This window comes from Oryctolagus cuniculus, chromosome 12, assembly GCF_964237555.1.
Source record: "Oryctolagus cuniculus chromosome 12, mOryCun1.1, whole genome shotgun sequence".
Lineage (NCBI taxonomy): Eukaryota > Metazoa > Chordata > Mammalia > Lagomorpha > Leporidae > Oryctolagus > Oryctolagus cuniculus.
The window spans coordinates 109,486,398-109,500,456 of NC_091443.1; the positions used below are offsets into that span (position 1 = coordinate 109,486,398).

Here is a 14,059-nt window from a genome sequence, read left to right on the forward strand (position 1 = left end):
CCCAGCTCTCCCGCCTTTGGCGTCCGGGATGCATCTCTACCCCCTGTTGATTCATCCCGTGCCCCTGTAGCTGACATCCCGGAGCGGACGCGGCTGGGACAGAGTTCTTCTGCCAGGAAGGACTCAGGCGTGAGACAGAGAGGCGCGGGCAGCAAGGCAGCAAGCTCTCGGGGGCAGGCATCGGTCGGGACCGACAGGCCCCTCTGCAGACGGAATCAGAGACGGCTTCTAGCCGCTCGGACCGAGGACAGCAAGGTCACACAGCCTGACGGAGGCAGTGCACCTGCTGGGCCAGGGGCAGCTGGGGAGATGCTGAGCGGTCAGTGCTTGGAAGGGCATGGGGTCCAGATCTTCCTCCCCCTATCCTCTTCTGCTGAGTGTGAAATTCCTGCCAAGTTTTCAGACTGGGCGAGAGAGGATTCTCCTAGGGTGTCTTCCTTAGGGGGGAGGGGAGGCTGGGGCCACCTAGGAGGTGATCAACACCGCGCTGATCCGATGGCATTATCCTGGTCTCCCTTGGGGTGCAGGGCCCAAGCACTTGGGCCATCCTCCACTGCACTCCCGGGCCACAGCAGAGAGCTGGCCTGGAAGAGGGGCAACCAGGACAGAATCCGGCTCCCCGACCGGGACTAGAACCCGGCGTGCCGGCGCCGCAAGGTGGAGGATTAGCCTAGTGAGCTGCGGCGCCGGCCAATTCTGGGGTTCTATAGCAGCTCCTCCAGCCGGGACTTGTCTACGCCACCACCCACCCCGAGCCAGCCGGGCTGTGTGGACACCTCGAGGAGCGTCCATCTAAGGCCAAGTACCAGCCAGGAGCAAGAGCAGGAGCAGGCCACACCCCCACGGCCCGGCCGCAGTGCGGTCCTCCCAGCGCTGGGTGGCGCCGTGCGACGGCGGGAGCAGCCCGGGCTGCCTCCTCTCCGGCCACGGCCGGGGCCGCGCAAGGGAAGCCGGAAGCGGCGGCCGCGGGGGCGGGGCCTGAGGGTTGGGGCCGGCGGTCAGCGGCGCTGGCCGCGCCCCCCTGTCAGGAGCCATGCTCGGCAGGTCTGGGTACCGGGCGCTGCCGCTCGGGGACTTTGACCGCTTCCAGCAGTCGAGCTTCGGCTTTCTGGGCTCGCAGAAGGGCTGCTGGTCCCCGGAGCGGGGCGGCGTGGGGCCGGGGGCTGGTGAGTGGCCGCCCACGCCCCAGCCCCCCGAAGGAGCGACCCCTGCTGCCCCCAGAGCTTCGGCTCTTACCTGGGCCCGTCTTGCTGCAGAGCCCTTTGCGGCTCCCCAGGCCCCATGGGCCGGGTGTCCGCCGCTCAGCCTGACCACAGCCCTGGGGCGGGGGTAGCGCGGCGCCTCCCGGGGCCGTCCTGTGCTGACCACGGCCCCCGTGTGAGGACGCCTGTCCTGGCTGCCGTGCAGACCCCAAAGAACAGCGGCTGCCTGGGAGCGGAAAGGGCAGGAAGTGACCTCGTGCCGGAGGCCAGGGCTGGGCCGAGACCCCTGACTCCCCGAGCTTGGGCTTCTGGGATGGAACTGAAATGGCCCTCAGGGCATTAGAATAGAGCGAGGACCAGGAAGGGACAGGCGGCCCCGAGGTTGTAGGTCCAAGAGGCGGTGCTGCGGCCAGGCGCCCTGGCTCTGAGCCCGCTGTGCGCAGGTGGACAGCGATGTGCACTGGGCGAGGGGAGGCCTTGCGAGGGCTGCCGGCCTGGGGCTGGGGCTGGGCGGAGGGGCCGGGCCCGGGTGCCCTTGGCCGAGCGCTCCGTGACCGCCTCTTCCCTCGGCCCCAGACGCACCCCAGAGCTGGCCCTCCTGCCTCTGCCACGGCCTGGTCAGTTTCCTGGGCTTCCTGCTGCTGCTGCTCACCTTCCCCATCTCCGGCTGGTTCGCCCTGAAGGTGAGGCCCGGCCCCGCCCTCCGCCCCTCCCCCAGCGAGGCCAGGGTGTCCATCCGCGCCTCCACGTGAGGACACGGAGGCGCACGGGGCGCCAGGCAGAGGGAGAGACGAACCCTCCCAGGTCCCCAGGTCTGGACGCCAGCGGTGGAGTGAGAGGGCCTGGCGGACGGAGGCGAGGGCTGGGAGGGCGTCCTTGGCCGGCCCTGGGCTGACCCTTCCCACGCCGTGCGCGGCCGCCCTGCAGATTGTGCCCACCTACGAGCGCATGGTGGTGTTCCGGCTGGGACGCATCCGGACGCCCCAGGGGCCGGGCATGGTCCTGCTCCTGCCGTTCATCGACTCCTTCCAGAGGGTGGACCTGCGGACCCGCGCCTTCAGCGTCCCGCCCTGCAAGGTCAGGGGCTCCGCGGCGGCGTGGGCCATGCGTCCTGGGTGGGGGGCCCGTGGGCGCGGCGGGAGGAGGGTGCTCCCCAGAGGAGCTGGCCGCCAGGCGAGGGGGCGGGGGTCACGCAAGGCGGTCCTGGCGGCCCCCGTCCCCTCCAGTGTCACCTCCCATGTGGCCTCCCCCCGCAGCTGGCCTCCCAGGACGGGGCCGTGCTGTCCGTGGGGGCCGACGTGCAGTTCCGCATCTGGGACCCGGTGCTGTCGGTGATGACGGTGAGGGACCTGAACGCGGCCACGCGGCTGACGGCCCAGAGCGCCATGACCAAGGCCCTGCTCAAGCGGCCGCTGCGCGAGATCCAGACGGAGAAGCTTAAGATCAGCGACCAGCTCCTGGTAGGCCGTGCCCGCGTGGCCGTGCCCGCGTGTCGTGGGAGCGTGGCTCCTGTGAGCAGTCAGGGTGGGGCCGAGGCGGGCGGCTGGCCGGGCGGGAATCCCCAGGCGCTGCCTCTGGCTGCCGAGGGCCCCCGGCTCTCACGGGCAGGCGGGGCCTCTGCCAGCCCTGGCCCCGCTGGGGTCCCCGTGCTCACAGCCAGCACGGGCGTCTCTCTGTTCCGTCTCCTTGGTTTCATCATCCACCCTCCGGCTCACTCCCCAGACGTCCACAACAGCCAGGGCTCTGCAGCCGGGAGGCCAGGAACTCCGTCCAGGTCTCCCGCGCGGGTGGCAGGGCCCGAGACCTGAACCCTCACCTGCTGCCTCCCAGCGTGCGCATGAGCAGGAAGCGGAGGAGCCAGGACTTGAACCCAGGCACTCTGCGTCCCGAGCAGGGACTTAACCCGCTGCCCCACGCAGAGTGAAGGTTCTGCCTCCTCTCCATGTGTGTGGAGGCAGCATTAGACTCCCCCGCGGTCACTGCCCGGCCCTGCTGCACTTCTGCCCGCGGGGGCCCGTGGTCTCTTCCCACCTGTGCCCTCGCTCCCCCTGCCTCCTAGAGCCCTGCCGAGCTGAGCGCATCCCAGCTGCACAGCCCCTCACCCCCAGTTTGTCCGCCTTGGTCCCCACACCCCCAGGGCTGCGCGGCCACCTGGAGGGCCTCGCTGCGGGGCCAGCTGGCCGTGTCCCCTCCATGGGGCCTCAGAAGAGCAGAGACGGCCGAGCGCATTCCCCAGGCCACCAGCCACGTGGCTCAAGGCTCACTGGCTATCCGGGCTCTCCCGTGGGGCCATCCTGCTCTCTGGAGCGTCCCCGCTCCTGCCGGCATTACCCCTCTGCTGGGTGCTCAGCACCCCAGTACTGCCACGGCTGGGTCGCCGCTGCCCTCCACCTGGGCCCTGGCGGGAGTGTCTCACGGGCAGGTGCGGCCCCAGGTGCTGAGGAGAGCGCGGCTGAGTGGCTCCCTTCTCCCCACGCACCCCGCAGCTGGAGATGAATGACGTGACCAGGGCCTGGGGCCTGGAGGTGGACCGTGTGGAGCTGGCGCTGGAGTCCGTGCTGCAGCCGCCCCAGGACGGCCCGGCCGCGCCCAGCCTGGACAGCACCCTGCAGCAGCTGGCCCTGCACCTCCTGGGGGGAGGCGCCCCGCCCCCGGGGCCAGGTGAGGAGGTGGGGCAGGGGAGGGGAGGCACTGCTGGCACCCTGAGGTCCAGCAGGGGCCACTCTGCAGGGAGGAGCCGGCGGGAGCTGAGGCCGCACACAGAGGCCTTTGGTGGCCCCGTGGGAGGCAGCGACAGTCCCCATGGCGTAGCTGGAAGGAGCCTTATCTCCAGGGCCGGGATAGCCCAGCCGTGGGGTTTGGGGGTTCAGGCAGAAAAGCCGGGCAGCGGAGGAGGAAGAAGTCGAACAGGCCTGAAGGGGGTGGAAGAGGAGGCTGCCCCCAAAGGTCCAGAGGCCACAGGGACGCTGGCCTTGACCACGCGTGACCCAGCGTTCCCTGCCTGGCTCCCCAGCAGACACCCTGGAGATGGTGAGCGAGGTGGAGCCGCCTGCCCCGCAGGCTGCAGCCGGGCCCAGCCCGAAGGAGCCTGTGGCCGAGGGGCTGCTGACTGCCCTGCAGCCCTTCCTGTCCGAAGCCCTGGTCAGCCAGGTCGGTGCCTGCTACCAGTTCAACATCGGCCTGCCCGGCGGCACCCAGAGCGCCTACTTCCTGGACCTCAGCGCAGGTACAGCTGCCCTCCCCTGCCCCCACCACCACGTGGGGACCCAGCCCCTGCCCGCAGTTTGGGGTGAGTCCAGGGCAGCCGGGCTCAGACCCCGCTCCCGAGCCTCGGTCTCCCCGTGGTCCGTGGGGCGCTCACAGGCCGGGCCTCCCATACCGAGAGCCCGCGACGCGCCCGGCCTCGCACCCGCTGCTTCCCGGGAACCTGTAGTGGGGAGGATTGTCTTCCCGCCCACTTTCCAGATAGGCCGACCACGACACCAAGCGGTCACGCAGCCAACAGAACGCGAGCCCCGGGGTGTTAGAGCGGTGCTGTCCCTTGGTGCCGTGGGACTGCTGGTCCCCCTGCTCCCAGCGCCGTCCCTACTCAGGCCCCGTCCTCCCCCGCAGGCCCAGGGAAGGTGGGGCGTGGTGTGCCCGACTGCGCGCCGGACGTGGTGGTGGAGATGGCGGAGGCGGACCTGCGGGCCCTGCTGTGCAGGGAGCTGAGGCCCCTGGGCGCCTACATGAGCGGGCGGCTGAAGGTGAAAGGCGACCTGGCCGTGGCCATGAAGCTGGAGGCGGTGCTCAGGGCCCTGAAGTAGCACCGTGGCGGACACCCGTGGCCCAGGCTGGGCTGGCAGCAAGCGGGGGCCTCTTGGAGGCAGCGGCAGCCTCTGCACGGGAGAAGCGAGGCCCAAGAAGCATCAGGGAGCCCGAGGGTGGGGCCCTTGGGTGGAGCCCCTGCTTCTCACCGACGGTGGTTCTTGGGACCAGCTTTCGCCAGTGCCCAGCCCTGAGCTGGCTGCAGGGCCCAGGGGAGAGCCTGCATCGGACTGGACAGGCAGGCTGCACGGACACATGGGTCAGGCCCTGTGCTCTGAGGGGTGCTGGGGGCCGGGGAGAGCCCCTGCGGTCAGGCCCCGGCCGGTGGGTTGGCCCTGAGGCTCCTGGCCCTGTCCCCAGCCTTGCATGCTGGACAGGCTGGCCAGGGAAGCATGTGGAAGGGCCCTGTGTTCTTGGAAGCCTCAGACAAATAAATGTGGTGTTGACAGTGCGTGGGAGAGGAGGAGGAGGTAGAAAGAGCAGGCCGTGGGGCCTGGGGCAGGCCAGGGGTCCGCTGGTGTCAGCGGGGCAGGATCAGGCCGGAGCTGGGCTCCCACAGGACCTGGCTCACGTTTAGGACAGGACTCGGGGGCAAGGAGCCAGCGTCACCTGCAGCTGTGCCTGGGCCGGCACCACGGCCGGGCTCGGGCCAGCACAGGGACGTGGGACAGCTGCCGTCTGAGACGTGACGCCTCCCTCCTCGAGAGACTTGGGGGGAACTCCACAGCCACGAAGATGAGTCACCCCTCTGAAGAGCAGCCGGTGCCAGGCTCCCCACGGGGTCCTCCCCCTCCGTCCCTGCGGGGCTGGAAAAGCCCTGACCCTTCTGTAGGCCCTGCCCCTGGCCAGGCCGCGGCCCGGGTGCCTCTCCCCAGCCCGGCGCAGGCCCTGCTGCCGTCATCAAGGTCCCCCGGCTCCCGGGCTGCTGCACCTGCCGCAGCCCTCCTGGGTGCCCTCTGCCCAGAGACCTCGCTGCTGGCCACCGCGAGCACCAGGCTTCAGCCCAGGATCCCCCCCAGGCTGCTCCACACCCGGCTCTGGGAGAGCCCCAGGTGCCCCCAGTGAGAGCTGGCGCTGAGGTCACGACCTGGGGGAGAGGGCACTTTGTGCATGGGGCTGGGAAGAGCAAAGCATGCTGGGGCTGTGGGTGGAGAGCAAGGCCTCCGCCAGCCGCCCCCACCATGGAGCAGCGTGGCCACCTAGAGTCCCATGGAGGGAGGGCCATGCACCTGTCACTCAGAAGGCAGCTGTAGGGGCGGGGGGCCTGAGCCCCAGCTGTGTGGGGAAGGCACTCAGGAGGCCCTGCCAGGTCCAGCAGTGGGCAGCCAGGCACCTCTGGGCTGGGGAGTGGACCAGAAATGTTGAGGGGACGGGACAGCCTGCCTTTCATTAAACCAACTCTCAAAAGACATCAATACAAGAACACACACACACACACACACACACACACACACGTGCTTGGGACGCCTCATCCCATTCGCGTTCTGGTTACTGTGCTCCCAGTCCCAGCTCCCTGCTGATGTGTACCCCCGGGAGGGAGCGGAGGGTGGCCCAAGTACTTGGGTCCCAGCCACCCACGTAGGAGACCTGGATGGAGTCCCTGGCTCCTGGCTTGGGGAGTGAGCCAGCAGGTGGAACATCTCTGTCTCTCTCTGCCTCTCAAATAATAAAACTTTTCTTAGAAAAAAGAAGTACTCATCATCATTGTGTGCTACATGTGTGCTTGTACTAGACTGGAGATTCCCTACAGATAACCGTGTTCAGGGCGGGGGTTGGGGCACAGCAGGTTAAGCCGCTGCTGTGAGAGCCCTGGCTCCAGTCCCCGTGCTCCAGCTCCCTGCTGATGCGCCTGGGAGGCGTGAGGTGATGGCCCAGGTGCCTGGATCCCTGCCATGCGTGTGGGAGACCAGGATGGGGTTCCCGCTGCTGGCGTCCTCCTGGCCCGGCCCTGGCTATTGTAGCTCTTTGGGGAGTGAACCAGTGGATGGAAGATCACTCTCTCGCTCTCTCTCATTCTGTCCCTCTGCCTTTCAAATAAATGCATCTTCAAAAATGATTTGGTAAATAATAATATAAACGCATTATTTTGAGGTTTTAAAGCATTTGAGTAGCAAATACCTTCATGTTTCAAAAATTTAAAACTATTGGAAAGGCAAACTTTTTTTTTTAAAGATTTTATTTATTTGACAGAGATGCAGACAGTGAGAAGGGGAGAGAGGTCTTCCATCCACTGGTTCCCTCCCCAAATGGGCGCAATGGCCAGAGCTGGGCCCATCTGAAGCCAGGAGCCTCTTCCAGGTCTCCCACATGGGTGCAGGGGCCCAAGCACTTGGGCCATCCTGCAGTGCTTTCCCAGGCCACAGCAGAGAGCTGGATCGGAAGAGGAGCAGCCGGGATTAGAACTGGTGCCCATATGGGATGCCGGCGCCACAGGTGGAGGATTAACCTGTGCCCCAGCACCGGCCCCAAAGGCACACACACTATGGACATTGCCCCTCATTCTCCTGACCTTTTCTGTGGCTCCCACACCTTCCCCCAGCAGGTGTCCCTTGCTGGGAGTGTCTCGGCTGCTTTTCAGGAAGTTTTTATAAAACAGATGCATTTGTTTAATTTCTTTGAGAGACAGTGCTGTCTGTTGATTCACTCTCCTCATCCCTGTAACAGCCAACGCTGGGCCAGGTCAAGGCTGAGAGCCCAGAACTCCATCCTGGTCTCTCACATGGCTGGCGGGGACCCAAGGACTTGCGCCCTCGCCTGCTGCCTCCCAGGGTGTGCACGGGCAGGAAGCTGGAGTCCACAGTGGGCTGGGACTCGAACCCGGGTACTCCCGTGGGGAATGTGAGTGTGCTGAACAGTGTCGCTCCTCGGCCAGAAACTCGATGCTCCCCCCCCACCTTAAAGTGTCCAAATACAGGAAAATAAAATACACACGAGTACTTCCAAGTGTTCATGGAAAACTGAATGAACAACTTTTATTTTAATGAAAGAGTGCTTGAGTCTGTGCCTGGATCTCGCATCACGTGTGTTTCCCAAGAATAATTTTTTAAAAGAATGTCGATGTATTTGAAAGGCAGGGTTACAGAAAGAGACAGAGATCTTCCATCCGCTGCTTCACTCCCAAAAATGGCTGCAATGACTGGGGCTGGGCCAGGAGCCAGGAGCTTCTTCTGGGTCTCCCACGTGGGTGCAGGGGCCCAAGCACTTGGGCCATCTTCCACTGCTTTCCCAGGCCACAGCAGGGAGCTGGATGGGAAGTGGAGCAGCCGGGACTGGAAGCAGCGCCCATGTGGGATGCCGGCGCTGCAGGCAGGGGCTTCACCCGCTAGGCCACAGCACTGGCCCCAGAAGCAGCGTCCTTGATTCACGAGTGTGAGGGGCTCTCGCACCCACCCCATCCTTGGCACTGGGGTGAGAGAAGTGGCCCAGGAGAGTCCTGGGGCTCCCACACCACGGAGCCTGCCACGGTGTGGACAGTAGAGCCATGGGCCACCCTGCAGGGGCCGAGGTCACTCCTGACGGGGAATGGGTCTGGCAGCAGCCCGGGGAGGGCACCCAGGGGTCTCAGACTCCCAGACCCGAAGGGAACTCAGCCAGGCCTGGACTTGTGGCGCCATCTAGTGGTAACAAAGGGCATGGCTGTCCTGGAGGCAGAGAGGGAAGGGAGGCCTTGCCCGGCGGGCGCTGCCTGGGCTGCCCCCCCCCCCCCCCAGCCTGTTTAAGCCCAAGTGGGAGTGGCTGGAAACCTGGGGAGGGGGAGCTGACCGGTGTGGGCAAGCAGCTGCGGGCGCTCCAGCCAAGGCTGTGGGAGGACCGCCCGGGATGGGACCTCCTCCGAGGTCTCAGCAAAACAGGAAAGCCCAGGGAATTCCCGCGTCAGAGACAGCGCACGCGGGGTGGGAGCTGTGCCATGGTCATTACCGGGCCACGAGCCACTTGCTTCCGGCCTAGCCCTCGCCGTCAGCCAGATCCCGACGTCATCCGCGCGATGAGGTGCCCCGGACACAGCCCTGAGTGACCGGAAAGCCGGCGAGCGACCCGCAGCGCGGACTCGCGATGAAGCATCACCGAGTGAACTGCCCGGCGGCCTTCTGAGCCGAGACTGCTCCCGGGGTTTGCACATTGACAGACGAGCCCCTGAGACGCCCATGGCCCTGGGCACACCCCTTGGGGCACCTCACCTGGAGGAGAAGTGGCCGGAAGCTGCCCGCCCGCGGGAGCGCAAGGAGCAGTGAGGAGGGCATCAAGGAGTTCTGCCGCCCCGCCCCCTCCCCAGTGCGGCCCCGCCCCCACCCCCAGTGTGGTCCCGCCCCCACCCCCAGTGCGGTCCCGCCCCCTCCCCCAGTGCGGCCCCGCCCCCACCCCAGTGAGGCCCCGCCCCCTCCCCAGTGCGGCCCCGCCCCCACCACCAGGGCGGCCCCGCCCCCTCCCCCAGGGCGGCCCCGCCCCCTCCCCACCCCCAGTGAGGCCCCGCCCCACCCCCAGGACGGCCCCGCCCCCTCCCCCAGTGAGTCCCCACCCCACCCCCAGTGTGGTTCAGCCCCTACCCCCAGTGCGGCCCAGCCCCCACCCCCAGTGAGGCCCCGCCCCACCCCCAGTGCGGTCCCGCCCCCTCCCCCAGTGCAGCCCCGCCCCCTCCCCCTCCCCCAGTGAGGCCCCGCCCTACCCCCAGTGCGGTCCCGCCCCCACCCCCAGTGAGGCCCCACCCCACCCCCAGTGTGGTCCAGCCCCCTCCCCAGTGCGCCCCAGCCCCCTCCCCCAGTGCGGCCCCGCCCCCACCCCCAGTGAGGCCCCACCCCACCCCCAGTGCGGCCCCGCCCCCTCCCCAGTGTGGTCCAGCCCCCACCCCCAGTGCGGCCCCGCCCCCTCCCCAGTGCGGCCCAGCCCCCACCCCCAGCTGGCTTCTGCGCTGTGGGGTTGGAGTGTTTGGTGTTACAGTGGTCACCGGGCGTTGTGAAGAGGTGTGCAGAAAGCCAGCGTCCCACAGAGACCCAGAGCGACCTGCAACCAAGCGGCTGCCTGTGGCCAAACGCCAGCGTCCACTCAGCTGCCAGGGGTCACACGCGGGCTGCTCCGCGCGGCTCTGGGCAGCGAGTCGGCGCGTGCGCTTAACGGAAACCACAGGCGTGGGAGCCGAGGCTGCACGATGGTGCCACAGCGAGGGGCGGTCAGCGGGCAGCGAGTCTGAGTGGCCGCGGTGCGTCTGTCTGCAGGATTCCCCGGCAATGGCTCAGCTCCCGGCGGGGCTCGCCGCCCACGCGCTCGGGGCTGGGGGCGGCGGAGCTGTGGCCCGGGCAGAGCTGGGAGTGGGAGCGTTCCTCAGTCACGGTGGGTCTGCTGGCTGTCACCCTGCGCAGGTGGAGGACTCTGTGTCCTTCTTTGTTCCTGGCTCCTGGCACAGAATTCCAGACGCCTCCACGGGTTTCCTGCGTGGAAGGCGTGTCTTTGCTCTCTCACAACAAGCCCCCATGGGCCCATCCCCACCCGAGTTTATGCCGATGGGGTGGGCGTTAGCAGGACCAAGATGGCAGCGAGGCACAGGACAGGAGTCCAGGGTAGGGGTACGGACGCCCACGTCCCACGTCCCGAACCCCAGGACTCGGGTTTGCCCCTGGCTCCTGGCTCCACTCCCAGCCCCGGCTTCCCGCCAGTGCTCACTCGGGGGCAGCAGGGGCTGGCTTCAGTGGCCTGGGACAGCAGGGGGTGGCTTCAGTGGCCGGGCCCCTGCTACCCACACGGGAGACCTGCATGGAGCTCTTGGCTTCTGGTCTGGGCCTGGCCCAGCCCTGGCTGTTGTGGGCATCTGGGGAGTGGGCCAGCGGCTGGGAGATCTGTCTGTCTGTCTGTCTGTCTCTCTGCCTTTCAGAAAGGGAGGGAAGAAGGAAGGGAGGGAGGGAGAGCTAGCTAGCGATTACACGGATTTGCTGCTTTGGTCAGCATCCTGGTGTCAAAAGCCCCTGTTTTTCTCAATAAATTGCTTTTTCTAGAAAAAAATTGCTTATTTATTTGAAAGGCAAATCTACCGGGGGGGGGGGGTGTCTTCCATCTGTTGGTTCACCACTCAAAAGCCGGCAGCAGCCAGGCTGGGCCAGGCTGAAACCAGGACCGGGAGCTCCATGCAGGTCTCCCATGTGGGCGCAAGGACCCATTTCTTCAGTCTGCACCTCCCGCCCCCCCGGGTCCACGTCAGCGAGAGGCTGGAATGGGAGTGAGGCTGGGACTCGGACAGACGCCGCAGTGCGGAGCGACCACTCAGCACGGGCCATGCGGACCCGGTCCAGTCGCTGCTTGTGCCAGCAACAAGCTGATTCCAGATAGAGAAAGAGAGAGAGAGAGAGAGAGAGGGAGAGGGAAAGGGAGAGGGAGAGAGAGAGAGAGAGAGGGAGAGAGAGAGACAGGGAGGGGGGAGAGAGAGAGAGAGGGAGAGAGAGAGGGAGGGGAGAGAGAGGGAGGGGGAGAGAGAGAGAGGGAGGGAGAGAGGGGTGCACTTATTTGTTTAATTGAAAGGGAGAGTGACAGATCAGGAGAAAGCGGGTTCACTCTTCCAATGGCCACAACAGACGGGGCTGAGCCGGGAACTCCATCCAGGCCTCGTGGGCGGGTGGCGGGGGCTGTCTGCGGGCCATCCTCCACTGGCTCCCAGGACACGAGCGGGGAGCTGGACTGGAAGCAGACCGACCCTAGTGAGCACACGGATATGGGATGTGGAGGGTTTGCTGGCTGTGCCGCGACACTGAGCCCCGGGGGGCTGATGCATCCGGACCCCTCACCCCACCCCCGCAGCCTAGCCTCCTGCTCCCTGAGCCACCAGCCTGGAGTTTCAGCCTCCAATCTCTCAGCCTCCGGCCCTCAGCCCTCCCCGCCCTCAGCCTCTGGCCCTCAGCCTCCTGCCCTCAGCCTCCGGTCCTCAGCCTCCCGGTCCTCAGCCTCCCCACCCTCAGCCTCCCTGTCCTCAGCCTCCCGGTCCTCAGCCTCCAGCCCTCAGCCTCCAGCCCTCAGCCTCCGGCCCTCAGCCTCCAGCCCTCAGCCTCCCTGTCGTCAGCCTCCCGGTCCTCAGCCTCCGGCCCTCAGCCTCCAGCCCTCAGCCTCCAGCCCTCAGCCTCCCCACCCTCAGCCTCCAGCCCTCAGCCTCCCCGCCCTCAGCCTCCAGCCCTCAGCCTCCCGGCCCTCAGCCCTCCCCGCCCTCAGCCTCCTGGCCCTCAGCCTCCTGGTCCTCAGCCTCCCAGTCCTCAGCCTCCAGCCCTCAGCCTCCAGCCCTCAGCCTCCGGCCCTCAGCCTCCCTGTCGTCAGCCTCCCGGTCCTCAGCCTCCAGCCCTCAGCCTCCAGCCCTCAGCCTCTGGCCCTCAGCCTCCAGCCCTCAGCCTCCCTGTCGTCAGCCTCCCGGTCCTCAGCCTCCGGCCCTCAGCCTCCAGCCCTCAGCCTCCCCACCCTCAGCCTCCAGCCCTCAGCCTCCCCGCCCTCAGCCTCCAGCCCTCAGCCTCCCGGCCCTCAGCCCTCCCCGCCCTCAGCCTCCTGGCCCTCAGCCTCCTGGTCCTCAGCCTCCCAGTCCTCAGCCTCCAGCCCTCAGCCTCCAGCCCTCAGCCTCCGGCCCTCAGCCTCTGGCCCTCAGCCTCCCAGCCCTCAGCCCTCCCTGTCCTCAGCCTCCGGCCCTCAGCCTCCAGCCCTCAGCCTCCTGGTCCTCAGCCTCCCCGCCCTCAGCCTCCTGGTCCTCAGCCTCCTGGCCCTCAGCCTCCAGCCCTCAGCCTCCGGCCCTCAGCCTCTGGCCCTCAGCCTCCCAGCCCTCAGCCCTCCCTGTCCTCAGCCTCCGGCCCTCAGCCTCCAGCCCTCAGCCTCTGGCCCTCAGCCCTCCCTGTCCTCAGCCTCCAGCCCTCAGCCTCCGGCCCTCAGCCTCCAGCCCTCAGCCTCCCAGTCCTCAGCCTCTGGCCCTCAGCCTCCCTGTCCTCAGCCTCCCAGTCCTCAGCCTCCAGCCCTCAGCCTCTGGCCCTCAGCCTCCTGGTCCTCAGCCTCCAGCCCTCAGCCTCTGGCCCTCAGCCTCCCGGCCCTCAGCCTCCAGCCCCTCAGCCTCCCACCCTCAGCCTCCAGCCCCTCAGCCTCCCGCCCTCAGCCTCCAGCCCCTCAGCCTCCTGCCCTCAGCCTCCAGCCCCTCAGCCTCCCACCCTCAGCCTCCCGGCCCCACAGACTCCTGGTACTCAGCTTCCGGCCCCTCAGCCTCCGGCCCTCAGCCTCCGGCCCCTCAGCCTCCCTGTCCTCAGCCTCTGGCCCTCAGCCTCCAGCCCTCAGCCTCCAGCCCCTCAGCCTCCAGCCCTCAGCCTCCTGGTCCTTAGCCTCTGGCCCTCAGCCTCCAGCCCTCAACCTCTGGCCCTCAGCCTCCCGGCCCTCAGCCTCTGGCCCTCAGCCTCCAGCCCTCAGCCTCCTGGCCCCTCCTGGCCCTCTGTGAGTGAGCCAGCAGATGGAAGATCGCTCTCTGTCTCTCTCCCCACCTGTCTCTGTAACAGCTTTTTACATAAATAAGTCTTTAATAAAAAAGAAAGAAATCCCAGAGTCGGTGCCAGGGTGGAGGCCGTTGGCCTGGGTCAGACTTCCAGGGACGGGGCAGGGCTTTGCCGGGAGCGCCCCGGGCTCAGACAGGCGGGTCCGGGCTATCCCGCCGGCCTGCTCGCCCCACCCAGCAACAGCAGAGTCTCCTTCCTTGTCCAGGGTGTGTGCAGCTTCACCCAGCAAGCTGCGCTCTGGGCCCCGAATCAAATCCTCACGAATTGAAGAATCCTTGAAACCATGCAAAGTGTGTCCTCATCAGAAAAGCATCAAGCCCTAAACCCGTCTGGAAGAGTCCCCAAGTATTTTGGAACTCAAACAGCACACTTTTCAGGACCTTACGGTTCCTGGAAGAAACCAGGGCAGTTAGAACGTCTCCGGGGCCGGCACTGTGGCGCAGCGGGGTAAAGCCCCGGCCCGCAGCGCGGGCATCCCACATGGGCACCGGTTCGAGACCCAGCGGCTCCACTTTTTTTTTTGACAGGCAGAGTGGACAGTGAGAGATAGAGAGACAGAGA

General features: G+C 67.0%; 1 protein-coding gene across 2 annotated transcripts; it reads left to right on the forward strand.

Annotated features, from left to right (window-relative positions):
* Positions 1 to 945: 945 nt before the first annotated feature.
* STOML1 (stomatin like 1) lies at positions 946 to 5,460 on the forward strand. Of its 2 annotated transcripts, none has more exons than XM_070053423.1 (7): positions 946 to 1,166; positions 1,779 to 1,885; positions 2,130 to 2,279; positions 2,459 to 2,662; positions 3,689 to 3,863; positions 4,219 to 4,428; positions 4,815 to 5,460. In XM_070053423.1, the coding sequence occupies exons 1-7, from the start codon at positions 1,034 to 1,036 to the stop codon at positions 5,006 to 5,008; spliced, it is 1,173 nt and encodes a 390-aa protein (XP_069909524.1). In that variant the 5' UTR covers positions 946 to 1,033; the 3' UTR covers positions 5,009 to 5,460. The 2 variants fall into 2 exon arrangements, with proteins under 2 accessions (XP_069909524.1, XP_069909523.1); XM_070053422.1 differs by having other exon boundaries at positions 947 to 1,166; positions 4,216 to 4,428.
* The last annotated feature ends 8,599 nt before the right edge of the window (positions 5,461 to 14,059 follow it).

Bases quoted from the DNA above. Each gene is read 5' to 3' on its own strand.
- STOML1 (XM_070053422.1), top strand. From the start codon at position 1,034: ATGCTCGGCAGGTCTGGGTACCGGGCGCTGCCGCTCGGGGACTTTGAC. The intron at 1,886-2,129 runs GTGAGGCCCGGC...GCCGCCCTGCAG, and splicing joins CCGGCTGGTTCGCCCTGAAG to ATTGTGCCCACCTACGAGCG. The intron at 2,280-2,458 runs GTCAGGGGCTCC...CTCCCCCCGCAG, and splicing joins TCAGCGTCCCGCCCTGCAAG to CTGGCCTCCCAGGACGGGGC.